We start from the raw sequence: 27,991 nt of genomic DNA, 5'->3' as shown, positions 1-27,991 counted from the left end.
GAAGCAGAAGATGGGCTGAACCTGAAAGAGGAGGGGAGGAGTGGCAGAACAAGTGCTTATTTATAAAGGGACAGCAAACAGTACTCTCTCCCCACAGGCTTTGGAAGGCGAACCTGTCCTGCCTGAAGGATGCCTAAGTGCGGGGAGGATTCCAGCTAACATTGGCTTTCCAGTTGGGAAGAGGCTCAACCCCTGCGAGCTCTTGCACTCTGACAGCCACAACAATTCTGAGCGACTTGCATCTTGTGTTTATACTGCTTTTCCTTTTCATCCAAGCACCTTTCCTTAGTATTTATCCTCCTGCCTGAGAGATCTATTGCTCCATTTGAGCAGGGAAGGAATAAGCTCACAAAAATGGGAAAGGTGAGTGAGCGGTCACTGAAACAGCTGCTATTTAAACATCTGGCTTCTTCTGCTAAGCTCTAAGAAACAGAATTTATTTTCTAAATTAAAATTATATGTATATTTGAAATGGTTTGCTGTATACATGCATGCTAAGAAAGGAGAAAAATGGGTCAGAAATGCAGATAATTTTGCTTCATAATGGTTGATGGGAGAGCCAAAGAGATCGTTAAGTCTTTCACTCTGTCTTTGCAAGCAGTTCTAACCCTAAATGTTTTAAACCCAGAAGAGCAGAAAGATCAAATAGGAAGGGGAAATACTTTTGAGAATGGCTTGATTCTTCATCCACAAAGACCTTGGCATTTGCAAAAGAGACAATCTGAGAAGGTCTGAGAATTTAGGGTTAAAAGGAGGAACCCCAAACCTCTCTGGGAACTAAAAGGAGACCTTGCAAAGGAAGACAGAACAATTCAATAGCTTTTACTTATCTCCATGAATCTTCTCTCCTATTCTCCTGTGTCTCCTAAAGTTACTATAGTCCATAGAGTTGTTACCTGGTCTCCTCTCCTCATGGAGACTTGAAAAGCTGAGCAGGTTTTTGGTGGGATGGGGAAAGAAAGGTGGAGGAACAGGAGAAGAGTGAAGAAGATACGTTCAGTAGATAACCCCAGCTTGTGTATCTTTAGAAAAGCAGCAGAGAGAGAACTCCACATAACAGAGATGACCTTTATCGGGGAAGTATATGATCAAAAAAACTGAAATGCCCTAGAAGTAGTCATTCTGGGAGTTCAACTCCTCAAAATATCCATGGGGACAACTTCTCCTCCACTGCCTCCTTCCACCTGTCCTCCTATAACCCGCCAAAAAAATGGTCAAAATTATAGCATTCCTCAAACTTAAGTGCACCTAAGGGTTGAGATGTTGTTTTGTTTGTTAGTTTTTAGTTCAGAAACATAATAATTAATATTTTCGGATGCTCTTGTCAGATGTTATACACCCATTATTTTAGCTATTTGGTTTTGTATTTTTTTAATTGAAATGTTCAGTTTTAAAAAAATTTGCTGAGATTTTGTCCGTGTGGGAGTCCAAACGTTGAAAACTGTCCTGCAGACGTTTACATATATGTATTAGAGATAGCTTGTATGCAAACATAGCCAAGTAAAACAAGCCACTACCTGAAGCTCAGCCAATAAGTATGATTCAATCTGAAGCTCAAAAGATTAATCTCTAAGGAATCCAGTGAGAATGGGGTCAGCCAATAGTTCTTCCAAGGAATGGCATGCAGTTAACAGAATAATTATGAGCTGGAACTTTATGATTATAGAAACCAGTGAATTAACAACACGGGAAGTCTGCCCTTAAGACTGGGCTATTAGTTTATACTGAGGAGGCAGCAGAAGAAAATAGTTTACCAATAAATCTAATGAAATTAAATGGGTTTGACAGCTTCTCTAGACTAGGGGTTGCTATTTAAGCTGTATATACACTGCAGAGAACTGGCAAAAACTAGGTGAACAGTTTACCAGCTCCTGCTCTGCTCTGGGCACAGAGAAAGAGGGATCACCCAGTACTCTGTGAACAAGAGAATCACTCTAACTAGGAGTGCAGTTTTTGCCTCAAGGTATCACTATAAGCCTGAAAGGCCAATTAGACAGTGCTGCAAAATGTCATGATTTTATCACGAGTGCTACAGTATTAGATGTTTTTTCTTAAAGTCAAAACTCCTGGAGTCATGTCAATATGAGAATCTTAGCTTTTATTTGAAAAAAAAAAAGCTAAATATGAAATCGCAAATCATAAAGACTCTAACTGCAGAAGTCAAATAAAAATATGCCACATTTTATTATTTTAAAAATTTCATGATTTTAAAGGCAATTTCATGATTTATTTCGGGCCTAACTCATGATTTTTGAGTGATTTGCATTCACAATGGATCTTGGGCAATATTTTTACCCTTAGGGCCACATCCTCAAACTCATCTAAATTACCATATCTCTACTGAAGTCAATGGATCTATGGCAGTTTGCACCAGCTGAAGATCTGGTTATAGCTTGTGTAGTGTACATTTATGTTAGAGAAATTTCAGGTGCAGGACAGCACCATGCACTATCAAGTTCCCAGGAGGAAGAGACTGCAGCTACCTCTGAAACATGGAAATCTCCGAGGTCCTGGCTAGGCACAGTACTTCACTGAGTCCCTTTAGCTACAGTACCATAGGATCACACAGCAACACCACGTATAATAAGACCAATTAGACCTAACTTGCCTTCTCTCTTCTGATTCCAGAAAAGGTCTGACATTTACTCTGTCGAGATCCATGGCACAAAGGATCTGGAGAAAACAGACAAGGGAGATGAAGAGGAAAAGTACAAAGACCTGAAAGGCAACAAGAAAAAAAGCAAGAAGACAGATGAACTTAAGAAAGAACTGGACTTGGTGAGTGTCCTTTGGGAAGCCCTAGTCTTGCTCCTATTGACGGTGCAGGATCAAACTGACTTTTATGAACAGAACGATGCTTGCAGAAATTAGCTGATATTGGAACAATATCTTCTCTATTCCTAGCATTTCTCATCAGGTCTGTATTTTCCTAAGTGAAGTGGTTATAGCAGTGTTTCACCATCACCTCTTTGGGTAAGGTTCCATTGGCACAGAGCAGACTGACAGAATGATAGAAAGATAGAAGCCAAACTCTCAGTTCAGAAGCTGGCAACATCTTAAAAATGTGTACTAGATTGAAGTGAAAAATGTGCAGGCTGAATGGTTGCAGAGTGGATTAGTAGCTAGAGCTCTGGGCTGGAACTCAGGAGAACTGGGTTCTATTTCCAGCCCTGCCAATGGCCTGCTGGCTGACTTTGGGCAAATCATGTCCTCTTTCTGTGCCTCAGTTTCCCCACCTGTAAAATGGGAATAAGGATGCTGACTTCCTTTATAAAGTGATTTGAAATCTACTGATGAAAAGCATTAGATAAGCACTAGGTATTATTACAGTACCTTTAAAGGGCAGTGAGTTCTCACAAACATGTTACCAAGGATTATATTAATAGCAGTACTTGTGCGGTGTTTTTCATCTTTCAAAGGTCTTTACAAACACCAAGTAATTAATTCTCATATCCAACCCCCCAAATGCAGTGAAAGAGTATTATTATTATTTTCATTTTCCTGATGGAGAAACTGAGGCACAGAGAAGTTAACTGACTCAGCCAAGGTGACAGGGAGTCAGTGTGTCAGAGCTGAGATGAAAGCCTGAGAGGTCTTGGCTTCTAAGCCTGAGTTCAGAACACTAGACAATGGGTAAAATTATTAAAAATTCCTAAGTGATTTAGGAACCTAAATTCCATTTTCAAAAGTGACTTAGACACTGAAATTCAATAGGACTTAGGCTCTCTGGTGCCCATGTCACTTCGAAAAATGTGTATTTTTGAAAATTGTATCCCATGTCTCTCTCCAACACCAAAATGAAGTCCATGAAATTCCTGTTGGATTGTGTCTCTATAATATCTACCACAATGGGCCCCTGATCCAAGACCAAGGTGCTTCAGTTTTACTGTAATACAAATAAATAATAAATTCACTCTAAAAAACTAGATTTCTAACAGGATGAGATGGAAACATTAATAATCTAACTATCATATTTTAACACCTCTGATGTAAGTTCTGCCCTTGTATAGTCCAGAAAAGGCAGAAAATATAGTTCCAGGATTTGTGGGTGGTTCCATCTGACTCATTGGATCTTGGCCATGTTAATCTCTTTGAGACCCATATGTAAAATGGCTATATGCCTACCTCAAAGGGGTATTGTGGGGCCTAATAATGTTGGCAGGCTCTGAAAGTTGCTATATATGGAAAATAAAGAATTACCACCACATGGGTTGAAAAAAAAAAGTCATCCTCTCCCTTTCATCCAGTATTCCACACTTAGCCCCAGTAACCCATGGGTTCTTACAAAAGGGTCAAATGTGTGGGGCGCCAGCTTTGTTGCAGACCATAGATCTGAGCAGTGCACTGGTAGCGATCAATATACTTCCTGGGCGCAGGGGTGAGGGCACTGAAAGTGCATGCGCAAGACATCTATGCAATGCTTTGTTCCTGCAGAATCACAATCAGTGCATTCTAGTTTGACCATAGATTGACTTTGGAGCCCCTCCTACTCTTTTTAAATGATGCTGTTATGAGAAGAACTGGGGATAAATTGCTGTCATGTTAACGATGATCAAGATTTTCTGGCCTGCCTGCCAATCTTGAGAACATCCCCTTATGGCAAGCATTTAAAACTCCCATACCATCTCCTGGTATCTGTTTGATCTCTGTACTTCCTCCTTCCTTCATGCCAATTCCCATCTCTGTAGCTACACCCAAGATTTAATCAAGTGGATTGTACCACTAGGATGTCATTGCAGGGAAAGGAGAAAAATTGTCAAGTCTCTCCCTCCAGTCATCCCTTCCTACCAATGGTAATAGCCTGCTGCCTCTGGCTAGAATACTGTATGATTGCACATGACATGTTATTGCTATGGTGCAGACTGCATTCCTATCAGAGAAGGGCAAAGATTTTTATTACACACACACAGACACTGTAGCACTTCTTAATTCAGCATGTTAACTATGGCGCTTAATGTTTTGAATCCTACAGCATCTGGGGATTTTAAGATTAGCTATTTAATCTAAATGAAGCAGAGTTATTCATCACATCCAGCCTTACACAGGATATGTCTACACTGCAGTCAGAGGTGTAACTGTAGCATCTGCAGACACACACCTGAGCTAACTTTGCTGGAACTAGTCATGAGCAACAATAGCAGTGAAAGTGCAGCAGTGCCAGATAGTCACCCGAGTTCACTCTCAGCATCTTGGGCAGGGTTGTACAGCCTGGAGTGCCACAGCTTCACGACGACTGGTACTGAAATAGCTAGATCCAAGCTAATTTGGGTAGGTCTACACAGAGTGCTGTCCAGAGGCTTCCTCAGGCTTAAATTTTAACCCTCACATAGACCTGAATCAGACCCAAGTCCACCCAACCGGACCCAAACCTGAGATGGTTGAGTCGTTTTCTGCCATGACCCCAAATCTTCCCCCAAACCTGAGTCAGTGCTGCCCCCACCTATTGCCCATGGGGTTGGCTTAGTGGCGGCCGCCAGCTGCTGTCCCCTGCTACACTGTGTGCGCGCTGCAGACCAAGAGGCACTGCGACTCCTTGGAGTGCACACAGCACAGCAAGGTGGCAGTGGCAAGTGAGAGTGGGGCATGTAGCCACTGCAGCGCTGACCCCACCGGAGGAGAAGACCTGACCTGAGCCCCACACTTGCAGTCAGGTCCTGTCAGGTTGCAAGAGACACCTCAGATTGCTGTTCCTACGACAGGCTTATGGGAAGAGGCTGGGGGCAGAGGGAGTTACAGAGGTTCTGAAAAAATATGGACAGCATTTCTCAATGCTAATTTGCACTCTACTGGCTCTTTAAATCTGACAACGCACTTTACAAAAAGATCAGATAAGCCACACAACACCTCTGTGGAGTTGATATTTGGTGTGACACCCATTTCACATTTGGTTAGGTACAGGGAAGTGATATGATTTGTAAAAGGCTACATAATGAGCGAACGGCAGAGCTGGGATTATAACTCAGAAGTCCTAGCTTTATGGCTACAGCGGCTCAGAAAAATTTGTAGTTTGGATAAAAAACTGTTTGGGGGAGAGGTACGGGGTTTGAGAAAAAAAAATTCCCTGACCATCTCTATTCCCAATATCTCATGATAAGCCAAAAGACTGCACTGTGTCTATTTTTGTATGTAGGTGACTCCCCATCACTGTGGAGTCTGATCACCTGCCAAATATTCAAAAATAGAAATGATGTCTTAGTGTCTAAGATGATGACCTGCAAGCGTGAAAGAGGAATCTCCCGCTCCATCTTCCATGTGCACAGCTCTGCATAATTAGCTGTGTGTGTTATGGAGGTGGCTCTTACTTTCCTTTGAAGCATCAAGCATTTACCACTCCTTGAAGCATGATACCATACCGACAGTTGGATCAAGAAGCAAGAACCCAGGACAATTCCAGTACTCCTCAATCCCCAAAATACTGAAGTTTTCAGATCCACTTTCAACTTTAAGACATTCTGCTCACTCCTTTTGTCTCTTTCTTTTGGAATGCAGATTGACCACAAACTCAGCAAAGCGGAGCTGGAGGAAAAGTACACTACAAGCATTACCAAGGTAAGTGAGTAAGACATGAGCAAGGAACAGTATGAATTAAATATCCTTAGTTTATCGGTGACATGATCCAAAGCCCATTAGCTCGGTGGAAAAGTGTTGACATCATCTGGGTTTGGAAGACCTCCAGAATCATTATTAAAAGCACTGTAATTATAATGATAGGTAAGCACTGGAATAGGCTTACAAAGGAAGTTGCGTAATCCCCGCCACTGGATGATTTTAAGAACAGGTTAGACAAACATCTATCTAACCTAACTCTCCTTTGCTGCAAATTAAGGTGATTACTTCTTGCCCTATCCCTGGACATGGGAAACAACTTATCTCCTATAAAAACCTTTAACATATTTGACAGGTAATATGTTCCCCTTCAGACTTCTCTTCTCTGGCATAAATATGCCCAGTTCTTGCTACCTTTCCTCCTAGACCTTGTTTTCTAAACCTTTTATCATTTATCTGTAGTGAGAAAGCTCATTGCAGATGACTTTACTTTGAAGGAAACCCTTGATCAGTGAAAGTCCATGGACTTGACCTCCTGTCAACACCCATGGTGGACGCACATGCATATCATGGCATTAACCATACTTAGGTATAACTGACTTGGTATGAAATATGAATTTTATTCACTAGGTATAAATGCAGTAGTGCAGGGTATATGAGTGTGATGGGGTGAAGACTGCTGGAGGCCTTGGAGTCCTACCACACCTGCCCCAGGCAAAGAGCAGAGGAGGTGAGACCTCCAGGCTGCCTAGAGTGGCTGTGGGGAAGCAGCCAATCAAAGCGATTGCAGGGAGCAGCCAATCAGAGTCCAGCAGGCTCATATAAAATGAGCTGCTGGGTAGGGCAGTCTCTTTTGCTTATTAGAGCCAGAGGAGTGAGGAAGGTGCTTCTGGGTGATTGCAGCAGTTTCAGGACCTAGACAGAATGGCTGTTGGGAGGGATCAGGGGAGCAAGGAAAGTACTCCTGGCTGACTGCAGGGCTGCAAGTGAGATCTTCAGCCTTGACCTAGTAAATTTGAAGGGACTGTGGGGATGTGGCCCAGGGGACAGTAGCAGTGCAGAGTAAAAAGGGATGCAGTATGTGGTTGCTACTTACAGGGTTTCTTAGTTGGAACTGGGAGTAGTGAGTGGGCCTGGGTCCCTCCCAGCATCTGCTAGGGAAGTGGTTTGGGCCCTGAAGAAGGGTTATTTGATCAGGCCCAAGAAGCCAGTGAAGGCCCTGAGGAGGGTCAGAATTTGTGGACTCTGATACCACTCCTGGAGGGAGACTGAAGTGTCTCAGCTGGAGAGCTGGGGTAATAGAGGAAGAGCACTGCTGTATACCAGACAAGGGGCAATTTGAGAGAGCCAAGATGGGGCTGAGACAGTTTGAACAGGGTACTGTGATAGGCCCTGTTGCTCCAACTGAACTGAGTGGAGACCTCAGCCCAGGACAGAGCTGCAGGCTGATACCAACTGAGGGGGCTAGGATGGATCCTGTTGGACCGTGTACCCTGGAAGGGGCATGGTTTGTTGGAAACCCACAAAAGCCATGTTGACTCTTCCCCAACAAATCATATTAATCTGTGTCTGATAATTCTCTTTACTATAGTTTCAACCAATTTGCCTGGTACTAAAGTTAGGCTTACCAGCCTGTAATTGCTAGGATTGCCTCTGGAGTCCTTTTTTTTTTTTAAATTGGTGTTATGTGAGTTATCCTCCAGTCAACTGGTACAGAAACCTATTTAAATGCTAGATTACATACCACAGTCATTGAAAACCTGCCTGAAAGATTAAGTGCCAACAGGGGTCATTGCAAGCAACATAGCATAGCAGACAGAGTAGGCGGATGCACCCAGCCAGCAAAGGGTGCTCATAAGAGGTGTGTGGGTCCCGTCAGTGAGTAAATGTGATTACATATAAGAAAGAGAATGGACCTCTGAAGGCTTCAAATAAACAAGGGGGCAAAAGGGAACAATAATTCAGGGATTAGAGTTTACCTCAAAACGCCAGGTTCCAGAACCCATTAAAATACAAGGTCACAGACTATGGACAGTCGAATCCCCATGTCCCAGGGAAAAAAAGAGGAAAGCAAAGTTCCAGGTTTCAAATATGCAGTCTGTTGTCGGACTCAATGTTAACTATGTTTTTTGCCTTTGCAGGGTCTCACTAGTGCAAGAGCAGCAGAGATTCTGGCCCGAGATGGTCCCAACGCGCTCACTCCCCCTAAATCCACTCCTGAAATCATTAAGTTCCTCAAGCAGATGGTGGGGGGGTTCTCAATCCTCTTATGGGTGGGGGCTCTCCTCTGCTGGATTGCATTCGGAATTCAACTTGGTCAAGGTGTTACTTCAGCATTTGACAATGTAAGTACTATGCCAGCTATCTGATCACCACCTCTTCATAGTCTGGTAGGGCTTTTTAGAGAGCTGGGATCTCCAACCCTCCTACTTTAGTACTGAATCACTCCAATAAATGCCTGATTTATTGGTATACTGTCTGATCTGTTTATCTGTCTTAAGGTTTTGTATTGCCACTCATCACCATAGTATCTGAGCACTTTCAAGTGCAACAGTGAAGTCCCTAATGGACTTCATGGAGTCTGACTCTTCTCTTTTGGGGTAAAAAAAGTTTCCTTGGAGAATGTTTTTTTCTTTGTCTGGTTCTGGTTGTTTGGTTGCAGGTTTTGTTTTGGAGGAGATGAGGAATGATGGGGGGCTGGAGACTGAGCAGTCTTAAATACAGCTTAAACCTGGTGTGTTTGTGGGCTCACTTTTATGATGGTCTCTGCGTCTCCTGGTTTGGGGTAAAACTTTCAAAAGCACCTAAAGGCTTTAGAAGCCTAAATCCCATCTTCAAAAGTCACTTAGGTGCTTTTGAGAATTTTATTCTTCTTCTGGATGAAGAAATAGTGTCATAAGGGCATTCATTCACTATTCCCAATCCAATAGTGACCAGGAATTGCTGGAATTTTCATGAAAACACTTGTGAGCACTGCAGACTGAATATGAAACCCTAAAGGGTTCAAAAGTTGGGATTGGCGCCTTCTGGGGCAAATCATCTGCAGCCTTCTAATCATGCATGTCCACCCTGACCCCCCAAACAGCTGGCTTGGCCTCCATTCAGATGAGATTCTTACAAAAACTCTTAAATTCCTGGTTTGTCATTTGATAAGCCTATAGTCCTTATTGCTTATTAACATGCATGAGCAGGTACTAGAACTCCACAGTTCTCTCTAAGCAGTTAAACTAGTTCCACCTCTGGCTGAAGAGTTTATCAAATTGTGTAATTATGGCTTGTACGAGGACCAGCAGTAAATGATTTTAAACTCTAATCATTTCTCTTATTGATCAGCTGTACTTGGGAGTAGTCCTCGCACTAGTTGTCATCCTCACCGGCATCTTTGCTTACTACCAAGAGGCTAAAAGTACCAACATTATGGCCAGCTTCAGTAAAATGATTCCACAGGTGAGTGGCCAACTTCTCTCACTTTTTGAAGAGCAAGGGATTGAGATAGCAGGAGATTGAAAACTTGAAATGTATTAATGGCACAAAGTTGGTGTTTAGAGTGGACACCCTCTTTAATGGTTAAGGGAAAACTAAGTTTCCCTTTCCACTCAATAGTGACTTTGCTCAGGATATCCCCATAATAGAATTCAACCTCCAGGGATTTCTGTGGATGAGATGCAGAATCCAGTCTTAGAATACCAGGAGTTGGGAACTCTTTTCTCCAAATGCCATTCTCCAGAAGGCTGTAGATCAGTCTTGGGCAATTTAGCCTCACTTTCTTATTCAAACCTGAGATCCTTCAGTCTGTTTTACTAGCATAACCTAGTCTAAAGTTATTAACAATTATCAAGAGTGCCAAGCACACATTCATACAATACTATGTACATTGCTACAGGCACCTTCCCCAATTAACTTTTGTAGCATAATATGGAGTTATTGTTCTGCCAGGTGGAAAATTAATTCAGAAAGAATTCACCAAAAAGAGCTGGACAGCAGCATGATTACAGCAAGGAAGACCTCCCATTCCTATTCCCCAATTCTGCTGCACATGGTGTATAATCTTAGGCAAGTGGCAACCCCTGTGCCTGTATTTACTCATCTGTGAAAAAGCAATAGCATTGCTTTCCTTGTAAATCTCTTCGAGATCCTTGAAGGAAAGGTGCTATACCAAGTGTTAGGGGTTATCTGATCTTTCACTGGAGATTTACATGGAGTTCAGTAGATAAGGAAGAAAGGAATTATGCTGATATGTAACAGGGGAACCAGCAGGAGTGAAATTCAGCCCCTGAGCAGAGCTCAACAGGGTGTAGATGGTACACAGGTCTTGTATCTACCCTCCACACAGGGGCGAATTTCATGCCTGGTGAAATGTTGGTGAAAGCAGGGGGACATGGAGGATGTAGGATTGGTTGCACTCTTGTTCTCTTATCCCACAGCAAGCTCTTGTCATCCGAGATGCAGAGAAGAAGGAAGTGACTGCAGAGCAGCTGGTGGTGGGTGACATCGTGGAGATTAAAGGTGGAGATCGGATCCCAGCAGACATCTGCTTGATCTTTGTTCAAGGGTGTAAGGTAAACACCAGTTTGAGGACATACAGGGATGAAAAAGGATGTCAAGTTTGTCACTTTATTCAGAGATTGCAAGAAAGGAGAGACCATTTGTACAGAGAAGATGACTGAGCAGCCAGTAGAAACCTTTGTTTTAAACATGCCGTGCCTGTGCAGAAGGTCCACTGTGGCGCACATGGGCCAAAAAAATCCTTTTCTTGTAACAATTCCCCACTACAAGGAGAGTCAAGTGGAGCATCTCTCCATCATAGTGCTACAGCCAGTCTCCTGCCAATGTTATTTCCCAGCGCAGTGATGGAAGTACTGACCCAGTAAATCTCTGCAGTGTTGGAGGTAGCAGTTTGTTACGTTTCCTCCAAGGCACTAGGTACTACATTGGTTTGACTATGACTCCATGATAATAGAGGTATTTGCTCTGAATACTCTATCAGTGACAAAGTTAGTCTTCTGATTATCATAGCCCTACCACTGCAATTGCGGCAACCCTTCCTTACAGGTGTACATAAATGAGGGTTACCAACTGCATGTGTTTTTTTTTGACTAACAGGTGGATAATTCCTCACTCACGGGGGAATCAGAACCACAGTCCCGTTCCTGTGACTTCACCCATGAAAACCCCTTGGAGACTAAGAACATTGCATTCTATTCTACAACCTGCCTGGAAGGTACATGCGGACTGAAGGATGGGGCTGAGGAAACTGCTTGTGTATAGGCACCACATAACTGTTACTAACTAATTCTCAATGGGGCTTTTTCTAGGAATCCCCAGTAAGGTTTAGGACCAAGAAAAAACAATTAGCAATTACAAAAAAGAGAAATACTATGCAAACAAAGGGACCCCAAAGCACTGGGCTGGCCCTAAATCTTAGCAAAAAACATGTCAGCTGTAGATCCTAGCTATCTGGTCCGGTGCTAGATATACACAATAGCATCAACTCCTACTTGCTTTTGGCTATCCCATCATTATCCTAAGTCATGTAAAATCAGAGCTGCCCATAAATAAGTGCTTCAGATGCTTGAGGAAGCCCCTCTTATATTCAGAGGAAAAAAAGTACTTGGTGCCATATATATCAAATTATTTACTACACGTTTGTACAGTGCTGTGCACAGTGGGGCCCTGACAGTTGATTGAGGCTTTACAGTGATACTGCAATAGAATTAATGAACAACATTGATGAAAGATTGCCACACCCTCCTGTCCTTCATTATGTAGATTAATCTCCCAGGTTTCTCAGATGAATTCACCACAGAAGCGTGTCAATGTCTCTAAATTAAAGGTTGAGAGGGGTTCCTAACATCAGGACAGTATGGAGCACACGACTCCTAGCACAATGGGGTCCTGGTCCAGAACTGCAGCTCCTAAGTGCTACAGTCATTATTAATTGTAATTCTCCTTAGGGAACCAATCCCCCTCTTCTGATGTCCCCTTTCCTTCCAGGCACTGCCACTGGCATGGTAATAAACACTGGGGACCGCACTATCATCGGGCGCATTGCCTCACTGGCATCTGGAGTCGGGAATGAGAAGACACCCATTGCTATTGAGATCGAGCACTTTGTGCACATTGTGGCAGGAGTGGCTGTTTCTATCGGGGTTCTCTTCTTCATCATTGCTGTGTCCATGAAATACAAGGTTCTGGACTCCATCATCTTTCTCATTGGCATCATTGTGGCCAATGTGCCTGAGGGACTGCTAGCCACGGTTACTGTAAGTCTACACAGGCCATTAGCACTCATTGGCTCACTCTCTGTACAGCTTTGCTTCTGCTCAATACCAGGGTTGATGTCAGTGTGCATCATAGTACAAGGTGGCCTAGTAAAATAGGGCCAGTCCTAAATTCCCACAGTCCTGTTGACAGCAGGGGATCCCCGATTCTCATAATCCCTTAGTAGAGCTGGGATTAAAATAGGTACACTTTCCATGAGAAATGGGCTAAGGATGGAACTGTTTACTTGAATCATCTGAACTTTGGGGCCTTGGACCTGACCTGGTTTTCAAAAATCCAAACTCAACTCCCTATCCCATCACCATGTTCGCCCATCTCTAGCTTTTGTAATCTTGTAGCAGATGCATCTGCTGTTGTTTCAGTATTCACAGGTGACCTCACGTGAACTCATGCCAGCCCTGAGAAGACATTACACAGATCGTTTCAGAGTTGGGAATTTCCCAATTCAAGATGGGACACTCCAGTTTCAGAATTAACCAAAAGGCATTAATCTCAGACTAAAACTCAACAACCCCATGTACATGTGTACACACACCTTTTAATATAATCTTTCTGTCTCCATCATTGACCTGCTACGTGACCTTAAGCAAGTCACTTCCCATGTATCTGCATCCCATTCCATCTGTGGAATAGGGATATTACTACTTCACAGGTGTATATGAAAGATTCCATTCTCTGACAGTTATATAGCATTGCAAACCCTCAGACAGAAGGCATTAAAGAAGCGCAAATTGTTGTTAGTACCATTAATAATAGTACTAATCCCATCTCCGCATTTAGCTACATATGCACTTCATGTGGGGGAAAAACTGCCACACAGATTGGTCATTTTAGCCACAACCATACTCAAGATGTGAAACTGTTGTCAGTGATCTTGGTGATGAAGAACAATAATTAGCATCGGGACACCAAAGTGATGATCACCTTGGAAATAATAATAATAATAATAATAATATGATGATGATAGTAATGCCAGCTACCTTTAGCTCCGCAGTTAAGAGCTACCAATTCACTCCTTTTACTGGGAATATTCTCCTAATTGCTGTCATGCCCTACTCCCATCAAGGCAACAGTCTTATCTGACCACATATGAACCTGTGTGCCTGCTGCAGTATTTGCTAACCAGAGGCCTGATTCTGATCTATTACTCCATTATAAATCTGGAGTATCTCCACTAGCATCAATGAAATTACTCTAGATTCCCATGAACACAATGAGAATTAGGACCTATTGCATTGATTTGGAAATACACCAGGATTAAGGTTGAAAAATACCGATTTTTTAAAAATAATTTAGAATGTTTTGTTTTTCCAAAAAGTCCAATGAATATTTTCTGGATTTTCAATGAAAAATGTTTTCTTAAACTGTTTTCAGTTGTCGTCTCTTTGAAAAAGAGAACCCATTTTTTACTTAAAATCTAAGTTTCACTGAAATGCTCAGTTCTTTTCCTTGAAAAATTTTAGTTATTTCAAACCATCTTGGGTTACAATCCTTTGTTAAGTTATGCATGGCTTTCTTAGTGTTCACTGTAATGGTACCTCACTAAGAGGGGGCTGCAATTCTCCCATTCTCCTAGGTGAGTTTGTCTCTGACAGCCAAACGAATGGCTAAAAAGAATTGCCTGGTAAAGAACTTAGAAGCTGTGGAAACACTGGGCTCAACTTCCATAATCTGCTCTGACAAGACAGGGACCCTCACACAGAACAGGATGACTGTAGCCCATCTTTGGTTTGACAATCAGATCTACTCAGCTGATACCAGTGAAGAACAAACAAGTAAATATATGTGGGAGCTGGGGAAAGGCAACAGGGTGGCTTAGAGACCACATGGATGGCCTGAGCTAGATTCAGATGGATGACAGTGGTGACTTGTAGTCACATCTGATGGCTCTTCGGTGGTCTGGCTTCAAATGAGCTGGTGGGACGTAAGACAGGTCCCACTGGACAAGCACCCGCATCAGAAAAAGCAATCCAGTTGGTAACAAGTCTCTCCCAACCTTATTGACACTCTTAGTAGAGATGGCAAAGAGTGAATGAAGCCTCATGGTCCTTCCAAAATCAGGTTAAGGCACATTGTATGGGTGGGAAAAAGGGGGCCTATACTACTTTTCTCTGTACTATAGCTGTTTTGTGGAAAAACAGTACTTCATTCTACAAGAAGTACCAATCCAGCCCCTCTTGGCACTAAACAAACAGAAGCTCATCACCAGAGTGACTCTGGTAGGGAGGTAGGGGTGGTGTGTGGGGGGGAAGGATATGGGTTGAAGGATTTTTATATACCAGAATCTGTTACAATGGCTGTCTTCTTCTGCAACTCCTTTGAGAGAAGGATGCCAGCATCTAAAATTGTGTTCTTTATTGTTTCTTGTTCAATATGTTTTTCTTTCTTTTCAGCCCAGTCCTTTGATCAAAGTTCTCAATCATGGGCAGCTTTATCAAAGATTGTAACACTGTGCAACCGGGCCGAATTCAGAGCAGGACAGGAGAACCTTCCAATAATGAAGGTATCGGCTGCTTTATGAAAGCTCATTTCTTTTCCACTGAAAAATTATGTGCAAGGTTTTTCTGTTTTTAGTGATTTCTTGCCTTTTAAAATGCTCCTCACTTGTGTTCCTTACTTTACTCTTGAAAACGTTAAGTGGGAACAGACACAAGCAATAAGTTAAAAGACAGTTCATATATCAATAGTCTTTCCATGCCATTATCTAATCAAAAGATGGCAAGAGTAAGAGCTGTTATTTCCCTGTAGAGTATTTATGGGCAGTAATCAAGTGATTAGAACAGGGGACTCCAGATTTGTTGGATCTACTCATTCTGTCACGGACTATGACGTGCAATGGAAACCACTTGACAGTTGGGTTTACTGACCCACTGACATTAAGTGGGTATAACATTCATTTAGCCCAGAGCAGAGTTTTGAGGTTTCTAGTAGAGCAGAGAACAGCCACAGATCTTCCACTTTCACAGAATGAAATACAAACTTCATCTCTTTGTAGTAGCTTTGTCACAACAGCAAAACTAAAGAACTGCTTAGTATTACTACCCTAAAGACAGCAACTAATGATACCAATGGCAATACAATCCACGTGCTCCCATGGCATAATACAAGGGAAGGATGGAAAACAGCCTGGCATACTGATTGTGCTTGCCTTAAGTAAATTGGTGGGTGCTTTGATGCTAGAGTGACAGAAACTTTAGAAAGGACACTCTCTATCACAGATAAATGTGTAAAGTTCTTTCAGCTCCTTGGATGAAAGTACAGAAGTATTACTACTAAAAATACATGTTTGTTCTTCTCTGCACAGAGAGTTGTGGTGGGAGATGCCTCAGAAACAGCCCTGCTGAAATTTTCTGAAGTAATCTTGGGTGATGTAATGGGCATTAGAAAAAGAAACAGAAAACTGTCTGAAATTCCTTTCAATTCTACTAACAAATTCCAGGTGAGATTTTTTTCTTCTCCCTTTGGAAAACAAGCCAATCCATATCCTTGTCCAACCTAATGTTTGGCTGGGGCATAATGACATTAATGGGAGAATTCAATGTCATACAGTTTAAAATCCAAAAACCAGAACCACCTTTCCATGGAGGCACTTACCCTGATAGAACCTTTCTTCAAAGCCATGCAATTAGTTCTAGGGAATTCAGGTTACATTATGAAAGAGGGAATGGAGCTGTAGCCCATGCAGTGTGGCCAAGCTGCTTTGATCAATGTGGAGCAGTTGGAACCTAGCATTTCTACAAGCCATGTCTCCTTATTAAAGATGAAGGTGGATCCAATCTCCATTATTTTATGGAAATAACAGTATTGACAGCCCTCAGACTTCCAGAAAGTTGACAATGCTGCCTAAGATTGGGCAAAGTTTAGGCATGTCCATCTTATTAAAAGAAAACTAATGTTAATCACACAGTGATCTTGTATGTCATTACAGCAAGGTATTTCCTTCTATCAGATCAGATTCATGACTTCAGAAGAGATACTATACCTTTACTGAGTAAGAGGAGAAACATTATTTTTCTCCATGTCAAGTGGACTCTCTTATGGCCAAATGTTGTCAGATAAGCATAACCAATTCCCATTACTTTCACAGTGCGGGGGAGGGTGGTGTTGTGCATATTCCACTATTGGTGGGTTACTGTGGAAACTGAAGGGGACCATCCACTTTCAATCATTCCATTTCATGGTGCACAGCTCTCAATCCATGAGACTGAAGACCCCAATGATAAACGCCTCCTGCTGGTGATGAAAGGAGCCCCAGAGAGGATCTTAGAGAGATGCAGCACCATCATGATCAATGGTGAAGAAAAGCCACTGGACAGCGAGAGGGCTGAGGCTTTCCAGACTGCGTACATGGAACTGGGAGGTCTGGGGGAGAGAGTATTGGGTAAGTTTAACAGAGGGGACTGAAAATGCATTGTAACAGATAAGGGAACGGGAAAATCAAAACAGTTCAATGCCAGTGGTCCTAGGCAATTGGCTGTTATAATAATGGATGCATTAGGTGTGCAGGGGAATATTATACATGTGACAATCCTCATTCCAGTCTTGAAATGACATTTGAAAATGGGTGAACTCTCAGGGGAGGACAGGGAACAAACCATCTGCTCATTCATGATTGAAATAAAAAAAACCCCTAAAGATCAATACTGGGTTAACAACCCACATCTGCACTGCTGTAAGCTCTTCTGGGCATGGACCATGTTTGTACAGTACCCTGCACCCTGGGGGGCCCTGGCCTTTGGGCACTACCACCATGTAAATAAAGAACCATGAATGTATCTGGTATGTGGAGCAAAGCCCTCTTTGTTGCTGCCCCAAGCACCACATACCTCACTTTGAATGCTGGTGCTGTGAGGGAATACTAATGCAGCAGTCAAAGGAATAAAAACTCCACCCTCCTGAACCATGCCTCCCTTTCCCCTCCACATGGCTCTCACTCAGCTCTCCTGTATTTCATTCCAGGCTTCTGTCATTTGTACCTGCCAGAGGATGAGTTTCCAGACACCTACCCCTTCGATACAGACTCCATGAACTTCCCCACTTCCAACCTGTGCTTTGTCGGGCTCTTATCCATGATTGACCCCCCTCGCTCCACTGTGCCTGATGCGGTGTCCAAGTGCCGCAGTGCTGGGATTAAGGTAGGTTTTCTGCCAGTCAACAGCACAGTAGTTCTACATAAAGGACTTCTAAAACACTTTTGATCTGGCCTAAAAAGTTCTCTGCATCGTGGTAGCGTTTTAGTGTATTCAGATAGTTTAAATCTTTTAGCCGCTATCATTAATGTTGGCCTGGGATATTAACCTGGGAGTAAATTTACACCCAGTCTCTTCTTTACACTGTCAGTGGTATGATGGGGATTTGGTGTAAATGGGTAGCAGGCCCATGGCGAAGATGGGCTGGAACCAAAACCCCAGATACAAAAGGATTCTAAACTTTGAGGGAGTTCAGAAGTTAATCCAGATCTCAACTTTGTAGCTCAGGCCCATTTCTAATACATAAAGGAACTTCTGGAGCTGGAATTATTCATTCTAAACCATGAAAGAATGTCAAATGCTTCAGAAAGGGGAAACTAAACTGGGATCATAAAAGCTGAAAACTTCTTTAGACTATGCTATGCAACAGCTTCCCTAGCTGTCTTGCCTGACAGTCCTCAAGTATATATTCAGCTCAAGACTAGTGAAGGGCAGTTTCAATTGCAAGGAAAGGTAAATGAGTCTCTTGAAGCAACTGGTCTAAGGCAAAATGAAGGCAGAGTCCCCATACGGGGTAAATTGCTGGCACTCTGATGGCCACTAAACCTAATACAAAGCATTTTTCTCCCCTACAGGGTACAAAAGACTTGTGTCCCAGGTTTCTAGGACACCTTATGTCACAAGGGCCTATCATATGTTGTGATTTTTTTCACTTATTCCAACACATAATGCAAATTCATATATAAAAATCTGCTTTATTCTACAGTCTTGGTCCCCGGCAACTCAATGGCAACACAACAGCATTTGGGGTTATTAGTGTACGATATAAAAATAAACAAGGGGCTCCTGTTTAGGAGGAGGAGTAAGGTAGATTAGAGGAAGACCCTACATGGCCCTGGCTTCCTAAGCCAAACATTGTTTTTCACTCTGTTAAACAGTGCCAATGTATCGCTAGCAACAATCTGAATGTCTTTGAAAACCTGGCTGCATGCTAAAGAACAAAGCCATTCCCTGATGGACAATAACCACCTAAGCTCATGTGTCCTGCTGCTGCTCCTAAGTTTCTCATTCAATGTGCTTTTCCCTTCAGGTTATCATGGTCACTGGAGATCATCCAATCACAGCAAAAGCAATTGCCAAGAGTGTAGGCATCATTTCAGCCAACAGCGAGACCGTGGAAGATATTGCCAAGCGCCTCAACGTTCCAGTTGAGCAAGTCAATAAAGAGTAAGGGCAGACAGCACACACCTGTAGCTATCAGGAAATTAAACCTTTCCTTCTCCGATGATGATTACCCTGTTTCTACAAGTCTCCTGTTTCTTGGTACCTTCCTAGCCCTGATATCATCCAACTATCCATCTCTTGTAACAATAACCATGCATCTAGTCTATTCTGACAGGTAGTGAGACTGAATGGCATTATCTGATTCTGTCAGAAGAATGAGATGGAGGTTAAAAAAAGCTGAGCACCCACTCTATCACTCCATCTCTTCCAGTCAATGCAGCATTGCTCCCTGCAGCACATTCGCTACTCTTTTGCAAGGTCTAGTGATGGGGAATTGTAATATGTTGCATTTCCACAGTGCCTTGCATGCAATTCCTGCCGATGAACAACTAAGACTAGTTAAAATTAACTTGCTTATTGCTGCTGTTCCCAATCCATTGAATTGAGTGTGAGTGTACTGTTTGCATCTAGCCTTCATGTCTGAGTTTCACTGATTTCCTGTGGCTATTACAGGGATGCGAGAGCTGCCGTAATTAATGGAATGGAGCTTAAGGATATGACCACGGAGCAGCTGGACGAGATCTTGATCAATCACTCAGAAATAGTCTTTGCTCGCACCTCACCCCAGCAGAAACTGATTATAGTGGAGGGCTGCCAAAGGCAGGTGAGTGAGAGGGCAACAGATAAACAATCTGGCCATAATGGATGTGTATAGTGATGGTATTTGCTCAGATATCAGCAAGAGACACGGGATAACATGGTGGTGGTAGAAACTGGTGGGAGGGAGGGAGGTGAGTTCCAATGAATCTCACTGCTGAGGTTTTCCATTGTGCAGCCATTGGAACCTACATATCGCAGTGACCTGCCTACTGTGCATGTGGCATCACCGTCCTGCACTGGATAGAATCGAACCTGCTCTATTGCATGTCAAAGCCCCATGTTGGTACTGCCTAGCTGTTGCAGGGGCCTGTGCTTTAGGGGAATTTCAGAGCGCTATCTGCACTTTTGGTGTGAAGCGATCGCTGTGGGGGGCACCACAGTGATGTTCTTTAGAAAGCTGCAGCCAGTGTGACATCCTCAGGGCCAGACAGGTAATATAGATATTATGTGAATGTGGCCCGCATAATAGAGCTGCATATGTGGACCACAATGATAAATAAATTGAGAACCACTAAACTAGAGCCTATAAGCACTTTTGTACATGGTATTTATAACTGTATCACTTTGCAAAATCCCTCAAGGAACAAGACCTTAAGACAAATACTGAATCCGTTTGCCACATTTTTTCCCTTGATTTTTCCAATTCTACTCAATGTTCCCAATTCACTAAGCCAGAGCATCTCGGAGAGGATTCATTGGCTACATTAGGAAGTTTCTTCAGAGGGGGCCAGGGAGACTAATCCAGAGAATTGGGGGACTCTTCCTAGGTCACCAACTCACATCCAGCCAGGTTGGCAGAAACTAAAAGTGAGATTAGCATTTAGTGGCTGCTCAGATGAGAGCCCCTCTGCCCCACCAGCCAGGCATCTACATCACAATCCACACCAAAACGGACACCCTGTATAAACATCTTAGAAGAGGCCAGGGACTGAATGGACCATGATGACTGAATCCCACATCCACCACAGAGGGTCCCTGGTTTTTTCAGTCAGGGATGGGATGCACTGGCATGGCATTGTAGAGAAAATGTTTGCCACCATTGCCTATATTTTTACCTGGCTAGACAGAATGCCTTCAGACCAGGGCTGCCCATCCTGCAAAAATTCACTTTAAAAGAACAGCTCAAGAGCACAAATTAATTTTAACTTGTCTTGAACTCAGTTCCAGAGGTTTTAAAGGTTAGGAGGCCTTTCCTTGCTGGAAGATGGACTAATTTTCTCAGTCACCTGAATCCCATTGTGTTCCAGGATGCTGTTGTTGCCGTGACTGGAGATGGAGTCAATGACTCCCCAGCTCTGAAAAAGGCAGATATTGGAATTGCTATGGGTATTGCTGGCTCTGATGCAGCTAAAAATGCAGCTGACATGATCTTGCTGGATGATAACTTTGCTTCCATTGTCACCGGAGTGGAGGAAGGTAAAAATAAGACTCAATATTCTTGTCTCTAATGTAAGATGCAAGCAGTCTCCTAGGACTTAGTCACTATCCCCTGCCTCGTTGTTGGGTGTTTATTTTCAAGAGGCTAACTTGCATGCACTGTTGCTCACTTATATTTGCATACACCATTTCCTGGAATATGCATGCAAACCGAGGGACTACATGTTCATTTTGTTACAAATGATTGCATGCATACACACACATTGGTGCATACCTGAATCTTTCCTTATATTTTTAAAAATATCTCCGAGGACTAAATATCAGTTTATTGACTTTTATAATAATTATATACCCAGTTCTGCATGCACTGGGGATGTGTCCTTTAACACCCTAGACAATGTATTCTATCTCCATGGACTTAATTTCCTCATTCAAGCTTCAAACTGTAGGGATGTATCTACGATGGGATCAGAAACGTGGTAGCTATTTTCTTTAAAGTCATAGAAAGATGTAATCATCTCCAACCACAAACACATTCTAGGGTTTTAGTACCTGTTCACAAAGAGCAAGGCAATATTACACAGATACTACTTGCTCAGTTCTGCTATTCTTATTGATTTGAACCTCGAACAAAAGCCCTTCATTCATGCCTGATCCCCATATTGCTTTCAGCCTCAAGTTACTAGTGCTGCAGCAATCTCCTGTACTCTCTGATTTCTATTTTTTGTTTGCCACCCTCTTGCCTGAACCCATCTGCACTACCACCCCTATGTTTCTTTCTAACTCTGATCTGCCTGAAGCTTCCATTAACATTAAAGCTGATCAGAAAAGGAGGAAATCTTCCCCCAAAGAAAACTACAAAAATGGTTTCATTTTCAGTAAGTTTAAAATGAGAATTTGGCTGTGTGCCAAAAACAATTTTTTAAACAACACTTTTTTGAGGAAAGCAGATTTTACTGACCATTTTAATTTTCACTGCTGAAAAAGAGGATGGAAAATTTTCCACCAGTATTGGCCTAAGTGAGCATTTTTAAATACACTTGTTTTTCCTCAGGCCGCTTGATCTTTGACAACCTAAAGAAAACCATTGCCTACACCCTGACCAAGAATATTGCCGAGCTCTGCCCCTTCCTGATCTACATTATTGCCAGCATCCCACTGCCCATTGGCACAATCACTATCCTGTTCATCGACCTGGGCACAGACATCGTAAGTTGTCTTACTCCAAACGTGGTTAAAACCAGCTGGCCTTCCTTGCGATGTATGTGCATTTTATGGACGAGGGGAACGAGTAAACAAATAGGGCTTGAGTGCCAAGGAGACTTTTGAGCCTCGCTGGGTGTGAAGTAATTAAATTTGACGTACAGTTGATTTGTGGGATGAGTCACCTGTCATGAATGGAGTTTAATCATAGGAGATGCATAAAATAGCAAAACAGGTAGAGGCCTAGACTGAAAACAGCTGGATTTTTTTTGGGGGGGAATCTAAGATGAGGAGGGTAGCAAGGGAGTGGAAGGCTTCCTTCATGTGCATTGACCATAACTGCTCTCTGGCCAGGCCTTTTGATCAAGCCATGCAGACAGTGAACTATCAAGAGAGCACAAACATTATCACTGTTAGATCTTCCTCAAATCATCTGTTTGCTACAGTATTGTGAATGACCACCAGACCTACAGATCAGGTGTCCTCTCCCAATAGATTCAAAAGACCCCTCTTCTCATTTCAGCATCCTCCAACCCTCTGGGGTGGAGAAGCAATATGCTCATGCCACTAAGGCAGGCGTTTCAGACCTCACTCAAACCCTGCTATGATCCTGAACTGCAGACTTGATTGAAAAGAGCCTTTATATCACTTACTCCTTGACATCTGGCATGCTCAGTCACTGTTCATATAATCCAGCTAACAAACATTGGAGAAAGAAAAGACAGATTTTATTGAACCTCCTAGAAGCAGGCAGAAGTTTGCCACAGGGTTCTGAAAACTATTTCTCTTTTAGATTCCCTCTGTCGCCTTAGCCTATGAGAAAGCTGAAAGTGACATAATGAACAGGAGGCCCCGGCACAAGAAGAAGGATAGGCTGGTGAATGAGCAGCTTGCTGTATACTCCTACCTGCAGATCGGTACGTAGGGTCCTTCTCGTGAGATGGCTAGGCTGGATCAGGGGAATGAGTCAGTGGAAGGCGTTTGAATTTGGTTCCTGGCCACAGGAGGGAGTGCAGAATAGTGGTTAGAGCAGGGGAGTGGGAACCAGGATGCCCTCTGCTGTGAATGCAGATGTGCAATGGTTACAGAAATGCTTTATCCATAGAAGTTGGGAGTCCTAATCTAGAGTGCTAAGTTTCTTGGTTGAAAGGCTTCCTGTACTATCCATGTGAAGTACTATGGATCCAGAAAGAGCTAGTTTAACACTCAGCAGATAACTTTTTCTTGAGTTTCTCCCTCCTACATTCTCAACTCATCCCTTTATTTCCCCCTCTTCTACTTTGCAGGGATCCTACAGTCAGTTGGAGCCTTCTTGGCCTATTTCACCGTGTATGCTGAACAGGGCTTCCTTCCTTACACACTGCTCGGCTTGCGTGTCAACTGGGAAAACGATTATTATAATGACCTAGAAGACAGCTATGGGCAAGAATGGGTAAAGCATCTGTATAAAAACCTCGTTGGTTAAGTCCTTAGTTACAACTGGAAATGGCAGATGCTCTCCCTATGATGGAGGAGGAGGGAAGCTTAGAAATGTTGGAAGGTGGAGTGGATGGGCAAGAATTAATTTGAGCGACTAATTTTATGCCACTAGATGTGAACTAAAGTTTCTCAGGTTAGATTTCTTGGAGCTGTTCTTTAACTTGTTCCTTCAACTTCAGAGTCCACTAATTCAACTTCTAGAATTCACCTCTTTTCCCCTTCATTCCTCTTAGCCCTGACACCAAACGTACCTTCTTTCTAGCTCAGCTATAGGTCTTTGTCAATAGGAGGCTCCTTCCTCCCTTTGTAGAGTATGTTTGGATGCCTCTACTCCCAGTACTACTACTAGACACCCCTGCTGTTCAGTTGTGATGTACTCTGGAGTACCATACTGATTCTCCATTCCCAACGCGGATGCAAGGTTGCTTAAGTTCCACAACCACTGGCTGACATTAAATAAGTGTTAAATCTTCTGAGATTGTGGTTCTATTTAATTCCATTGGGTATCCACCAAACTCAAAATTCAATACTGAAACTAAACTCTGACAAGCACTGTTTCCTTGAGGAATTCCTTCTGCTCAAGCCAGAGATGACAATAGATGGAGCTCCCCCACAACCATCCTTTCATTGTTCCCTACTGAAATCACCATGAGCAGAGGCAGTAGGTGAATTAATGTGAATTCCCCACAGCCAATGTGCTCACAACATTCTCTACAGCAATAGATAATGGGAAAGAACAATGGGCTGGATTCCAATCTGTTACACAAGTGTAAATGTGGAATTATTCCAGATTTATACCTGTAACTAGAATCAATCTCGACTGTACAGCCCTTCCTGTAATGTAAATACATACAGTGCCAGACATGTAACAAAGATGCATTCTATTCCTTTGCAGACTAAATACCAGCGGACATACCTACAGTGGAGTGGCTACACTGCCTTTTTTGTCAGCATCACAATTCAGCAAGTGGCAGATTTGATCATCAGGAAAACACGGAGGAATTCCATTTTCCAGCAGGGTCTTTTCAGGTGGGTGCTAAAAATTCATTAATGGGTAGCGGGACTTAGCATGGAGTCTTACAGTCTTATCTAGCTTCTGTTTATTCCTGGGGTGAAACTGGAGTCAGAAAAAACTTGTGCCTTTTTTCTCTTGTTCCCACCAACTTCCTCTCCCTGTCACCCAAGATTTCAGGTAGCAATGAAAACAGCCACAAGAAAACAGCTGATCAAAGTTGTTCAGACATTGAACTTTTCAAAATCAAAAGTTTAAAATGAGGAATTTGACATTTTTGCAGTTTCAAACAAGTCCCCAGCCCCTTCAAAAACAAAACAACTATAGTGCTGACCACCATTTTGCAAAACTTTCAATTTCAAAAAGAAAAATTGAAGCTTTCACTAGTTTTCAGCCAGCTCTTGTAGAATGGAACCTCTCCACATCAGTAATGACTCTTGATTCCAGGCCAATCTATGTGGCACTGAGCACCCTTCAAGTCCCACTGAAGTCAAATGACTGAGGCCACCTTATAAAAACTGGATATCTCACACATATGACCTTTATGCTTCAGGATGAATGGACTGTATTCAGTCCTGCGTTCAAAAGGAAAGACACTGTCTAGCCAGCATGCGTTTCAGAACAGCAGTTCCTTCTGAAAAGCTCATTATGGACCATAGCGCACAGCCTACACCTACCTAAGTAGGGCTTCTACTCAGATTTGTACCTTTAGGTTATAGGGTGTTAAAATAGTACTAGCCAATCATATACTAACCTTGTTCTGATCTCATAACTATCTTCATTATTGGTTTTCTTGTAGGAATAAAGTCATCTGGTTGGGTATATTCTCCCAGATATCAATTGCTCTGATCCTCTGTTATGGTCTCGGAAGTGTTACTGCCTTGAACTTCACACCCCTCCGGTGAGTATCAGTTCTTCTGTGTACATCTATTCCACCTCCTCTTCAAATGTACATACCCCCACTAAATGTTAGGTAATACTATATTCAATGGCATGGATGACTGGAGGGGCGTGCCACAAAGTAAACTTCTCACAGTAGAGTTTAAAGACTAAGTTTCAGGACATATTTACTGAGTTGGCTAAAACATTTCCCAGCAAAAAAATTGGACATTTTTCATGACCTTTCACAAATGTGTCCCCCTTTTTTTGGGCCAGCTTTCTTACTAGGGATAGAGAACAGTTTATATAGAATAAGAATCTCTCTCTCCCTTATTCCAGAACTCAAGCTATTTGAGCCTATAAAATATTGGCTTGACTACACTTTATTTCAAATGACTGACATCTCATATGCTAATCCAGTTTCTTGGGTCTAATGAGTTCACAATGCCACAAGAGCCTCATTTTCCAGCCCAATTTTCAGAGCAAACAAGTTCTCCTCATTTACAGATTCAGAAAGGTCAAAGGGCCAGATTCTCCTCTAGTGCCATCAGAAATCAGCTGTTTGGACAGGAGGCCCTCATAGAATTCAGCTGGATGAACTGCTCCTTTAAGAGTGAGATCTTACCCTTTGAATCTCTTTTCTCCCTTTTCCAGAGTTCAGTACTGGTTTGTGGCCATGCCTTATGCCATCTTGATATGGGTCTATGATGAAATCCGCAAGCTTTTCATCAGGCAATACCCAGGAAGTAAGTAGAACCTTCCCTGTGACTAGTGTGTCAGTGTCCATTTCCACTTCCACTATGTTTCCCAACCCCAGCTGTATCATTTTGATACACAAGATTTTAGAGTATCTGGATCATGCCTGATTTCCTTCAACTAGAGAAAGTCCTAATTTCTTTTTTCCCCTCCTCAGGTTGGTGGGACAAGAACATGTATTACTGAGGCACCCTTCATCAGTGTGCTCCTTTCTCCCTGCTGGACAGTGCTTTGACTGTTTCACGTGGCCTCTGCTGCTGAAGGGTCCTATCTGTGCAATATAAAATAATCGCAGGGGTTCCCCTCATTATGAAGAAACAAGGACCTGAGGCTAAATAACCACCTTACACTGTACTGTAATGCTTAGACTTGGTTGAAAATTTAAATGCTATCTATTTTTTATAAATACTTTTTCCTGTTTAAAATGTATAAAGTTCAATGAAAGAAATTTCTTGTGTATATAGATATTAAGGAAACCACACATTTGTAGTAATTTAAGGCATTAACTTGCACTAGGGTTGTTAAAGCTATTTGCTGTTTTGGTGCAATCAAACTGAGTGACTGCATAGGTAGCTCTGAATTGTCACCAAGGATGACTAGGGGGCATAGGCACAATTTGATAATAAAAGCCTTTTTTCCAGAAAGGAGCTTTCTTCACTACTAATTTTCCAAGGGCACAAGTACAAAACTTCAGCATTGTTGGATGGCTGAGGGGAGAGGGAACAGACCAGAGCCATTGGACAGAATCCACCACAAACTGAAGTGACTAAAGACCATTATCAGGAGGATGACTACGGAAAATTCAGGATCTCAGCTTCCACGAGAGGCTATGGAATTGAGGGTGTTTGTCACCTTGCCCTAGCTGCTGAGCAGTTCACAGGATTGCAGCAGATGAGAGTTAAGTGAAATAATACAGGCTGCTGCACAACAGCATGTAGGATGTGAATGAATATATTTCTTCTTAACTCAACAGTGCCAAGAGCTGCAAGTTTTAAAAGTCTGCTTTGGCTCTAATTAAATTAGCCCCAGTGGTTATGCCTTTGTCTCTAAAAACAGTTTTAAGGGGTGATGTCAGCATATGTTAAGGGGCTTGACCTAATACACACCTTCTAAGACTCCCATCCACAGTACTATGGTGCATTTCAGCTTGCTTTAAATTACAGTTTAGGAGGGAGCAGCCTAGCACCTGCTGGAGTATAATCTACCTCATCTGAAATAGAGCTTAGGAAAGTTACTTAGACAACTCACATGCTCTAATACACTAACTCCTAGGCCTCTTGACAGTCTTAATGAGGGAAAAAGGCAGGAAGAGCAAGGGTGTAGGGACAGAGAATAACTGGGACCTATAGCAAAAAGCAGGAGAAGTGGGATACCTTTAGCCCTA

The 27,991-nt window shown here is 42.6% G+C and overlaps 2 protein-coding genes across 11 annotated transcripts in view; one reads left to right on the top strand and one right to left on the bottom strand.

Moving 5' to 3' along the window:
• Window positions 1-27,991, bottom strand: part of LOC137163958 (uncharacterized protein CXorf65 homolog) — a 78,175-nt gene that overhangs the window by 22,260 nt on the left and 27,924 nt on the right. The window contains exons 8-9 of one of the 9 annotated variants that reach the window (XR_010922888.1): window positions 23,389-23,475; window positions 21,032-21,196 (exon numbers count right to left, since the gene is read on the bottom strand). The exons of 2 other annotated variants lie outside the window; for them this stretch is intronic. The gene's annotated coding sequence lies outside the window, so the exon portion shown is untranslated. Of the gene's footprint in view, window positions 1-1,139; window positions 1,193-6,396; window positions 6,517-10,708; window positions 11,087-17,164; window positions 17,191-21,031; window positions 21,197-22,766; window positions 23,306-23,388; window positions 23,476-27,991 lie in introns of those variants that run through there. 6 more of the 9 variants (XR_010922889.1, XM_067564575.1, XM_067564558.1 and 3 more) reach the window with 6 other exon arrangements.
• Window positions 115-27,991, top strand: ATP12A (ATPase H+/K+ transporting non-gastric alpha2 subunit). Of its 2 annotated transcripts, XM_067564414.1 has the most exons (23): window positions 115-363; window positions 2,629-2,778; window positions 6,490-6,549; window positions 8,688-8,891; window positions 9,880-9,993; window positions 10,971-11,105; window positions 11,650-11,767; window positions 12,541-12,809; window positions 14,405-14,603; window positions 15,222-15,331; window positions 16,133-16,267; window positions 17,017-17,209; window positions 17,788-17,963; window positions 19,108-19,244; window positions 19,755-19,905; window positions 21,149-21,317; window positions 22,333-22,487; window positions 23,275-23,398; window positions 23,768-23,913; window positions 24,856-24,989; window positions 25,772-25,873; window positions 26,506-26,597; window positions 26,765-27,991. In XM_067564414.1, the coding sequence occupies exons 1-23, from the start codon at window positions 355-357 to the stop codon at window positions 26,791-26,793; spliced, it is 3,111 nt and encodes a 1,036-aa protein (XP_067420515.1). In that variant the 5' UTR covers window positions 115-354; the 3' UTR covers window positions 26,794-27,991. The 2 variants fall into 2 exon arrangements, with proteins under 2 accessions (XP_067420515.1, XP_067420526.1); XM_067564425.1 differs by lacking the exons at window positions 115-363; window positions 2,629-2,778; window positions 6,490-6,549 and adding an exon at window positions 7,414-7,532.

Source organism: Emydura macquarii, unplaced genomic scaffold (assembly GCF_026122565.2).
Source record: "Emydura macquarii macquarii isolate MOO-44397 ecotype Brisbane River unplaced genomic scaffold, CSIRO-AGI_Emac_v2 contig_312, whole genome shotgun sequence".
Taxonomy (NCBI): Eukaryota; Metazoa; Chordata; order Testudines; family Chelidae; genus Emydura; species Emydura macquarii.
This window is presented reverse-complemented; position numbering and strand designations above follow the sequence as displayed.

Bases quoted from the DNA above. Each gene is read 5' to 3' on its own strand.
- ATP12A (XM_067564414.1), top strand. The intron at 2,779-6,489 runs GTGAGTGTCCTT...TTTGGAATGCAG, and splicing joins TTAAGAAAGAACTGGACTTG to ATTGACCACAAACTCAGCAA. The intron at 21,318-22,332 runs GTAAAAATAAGA...GTTTTTCCTCAG, and splicing joins TGTCACCGGAGTGGAGGAAG to GCCGCTTGATCTTTGACAAC.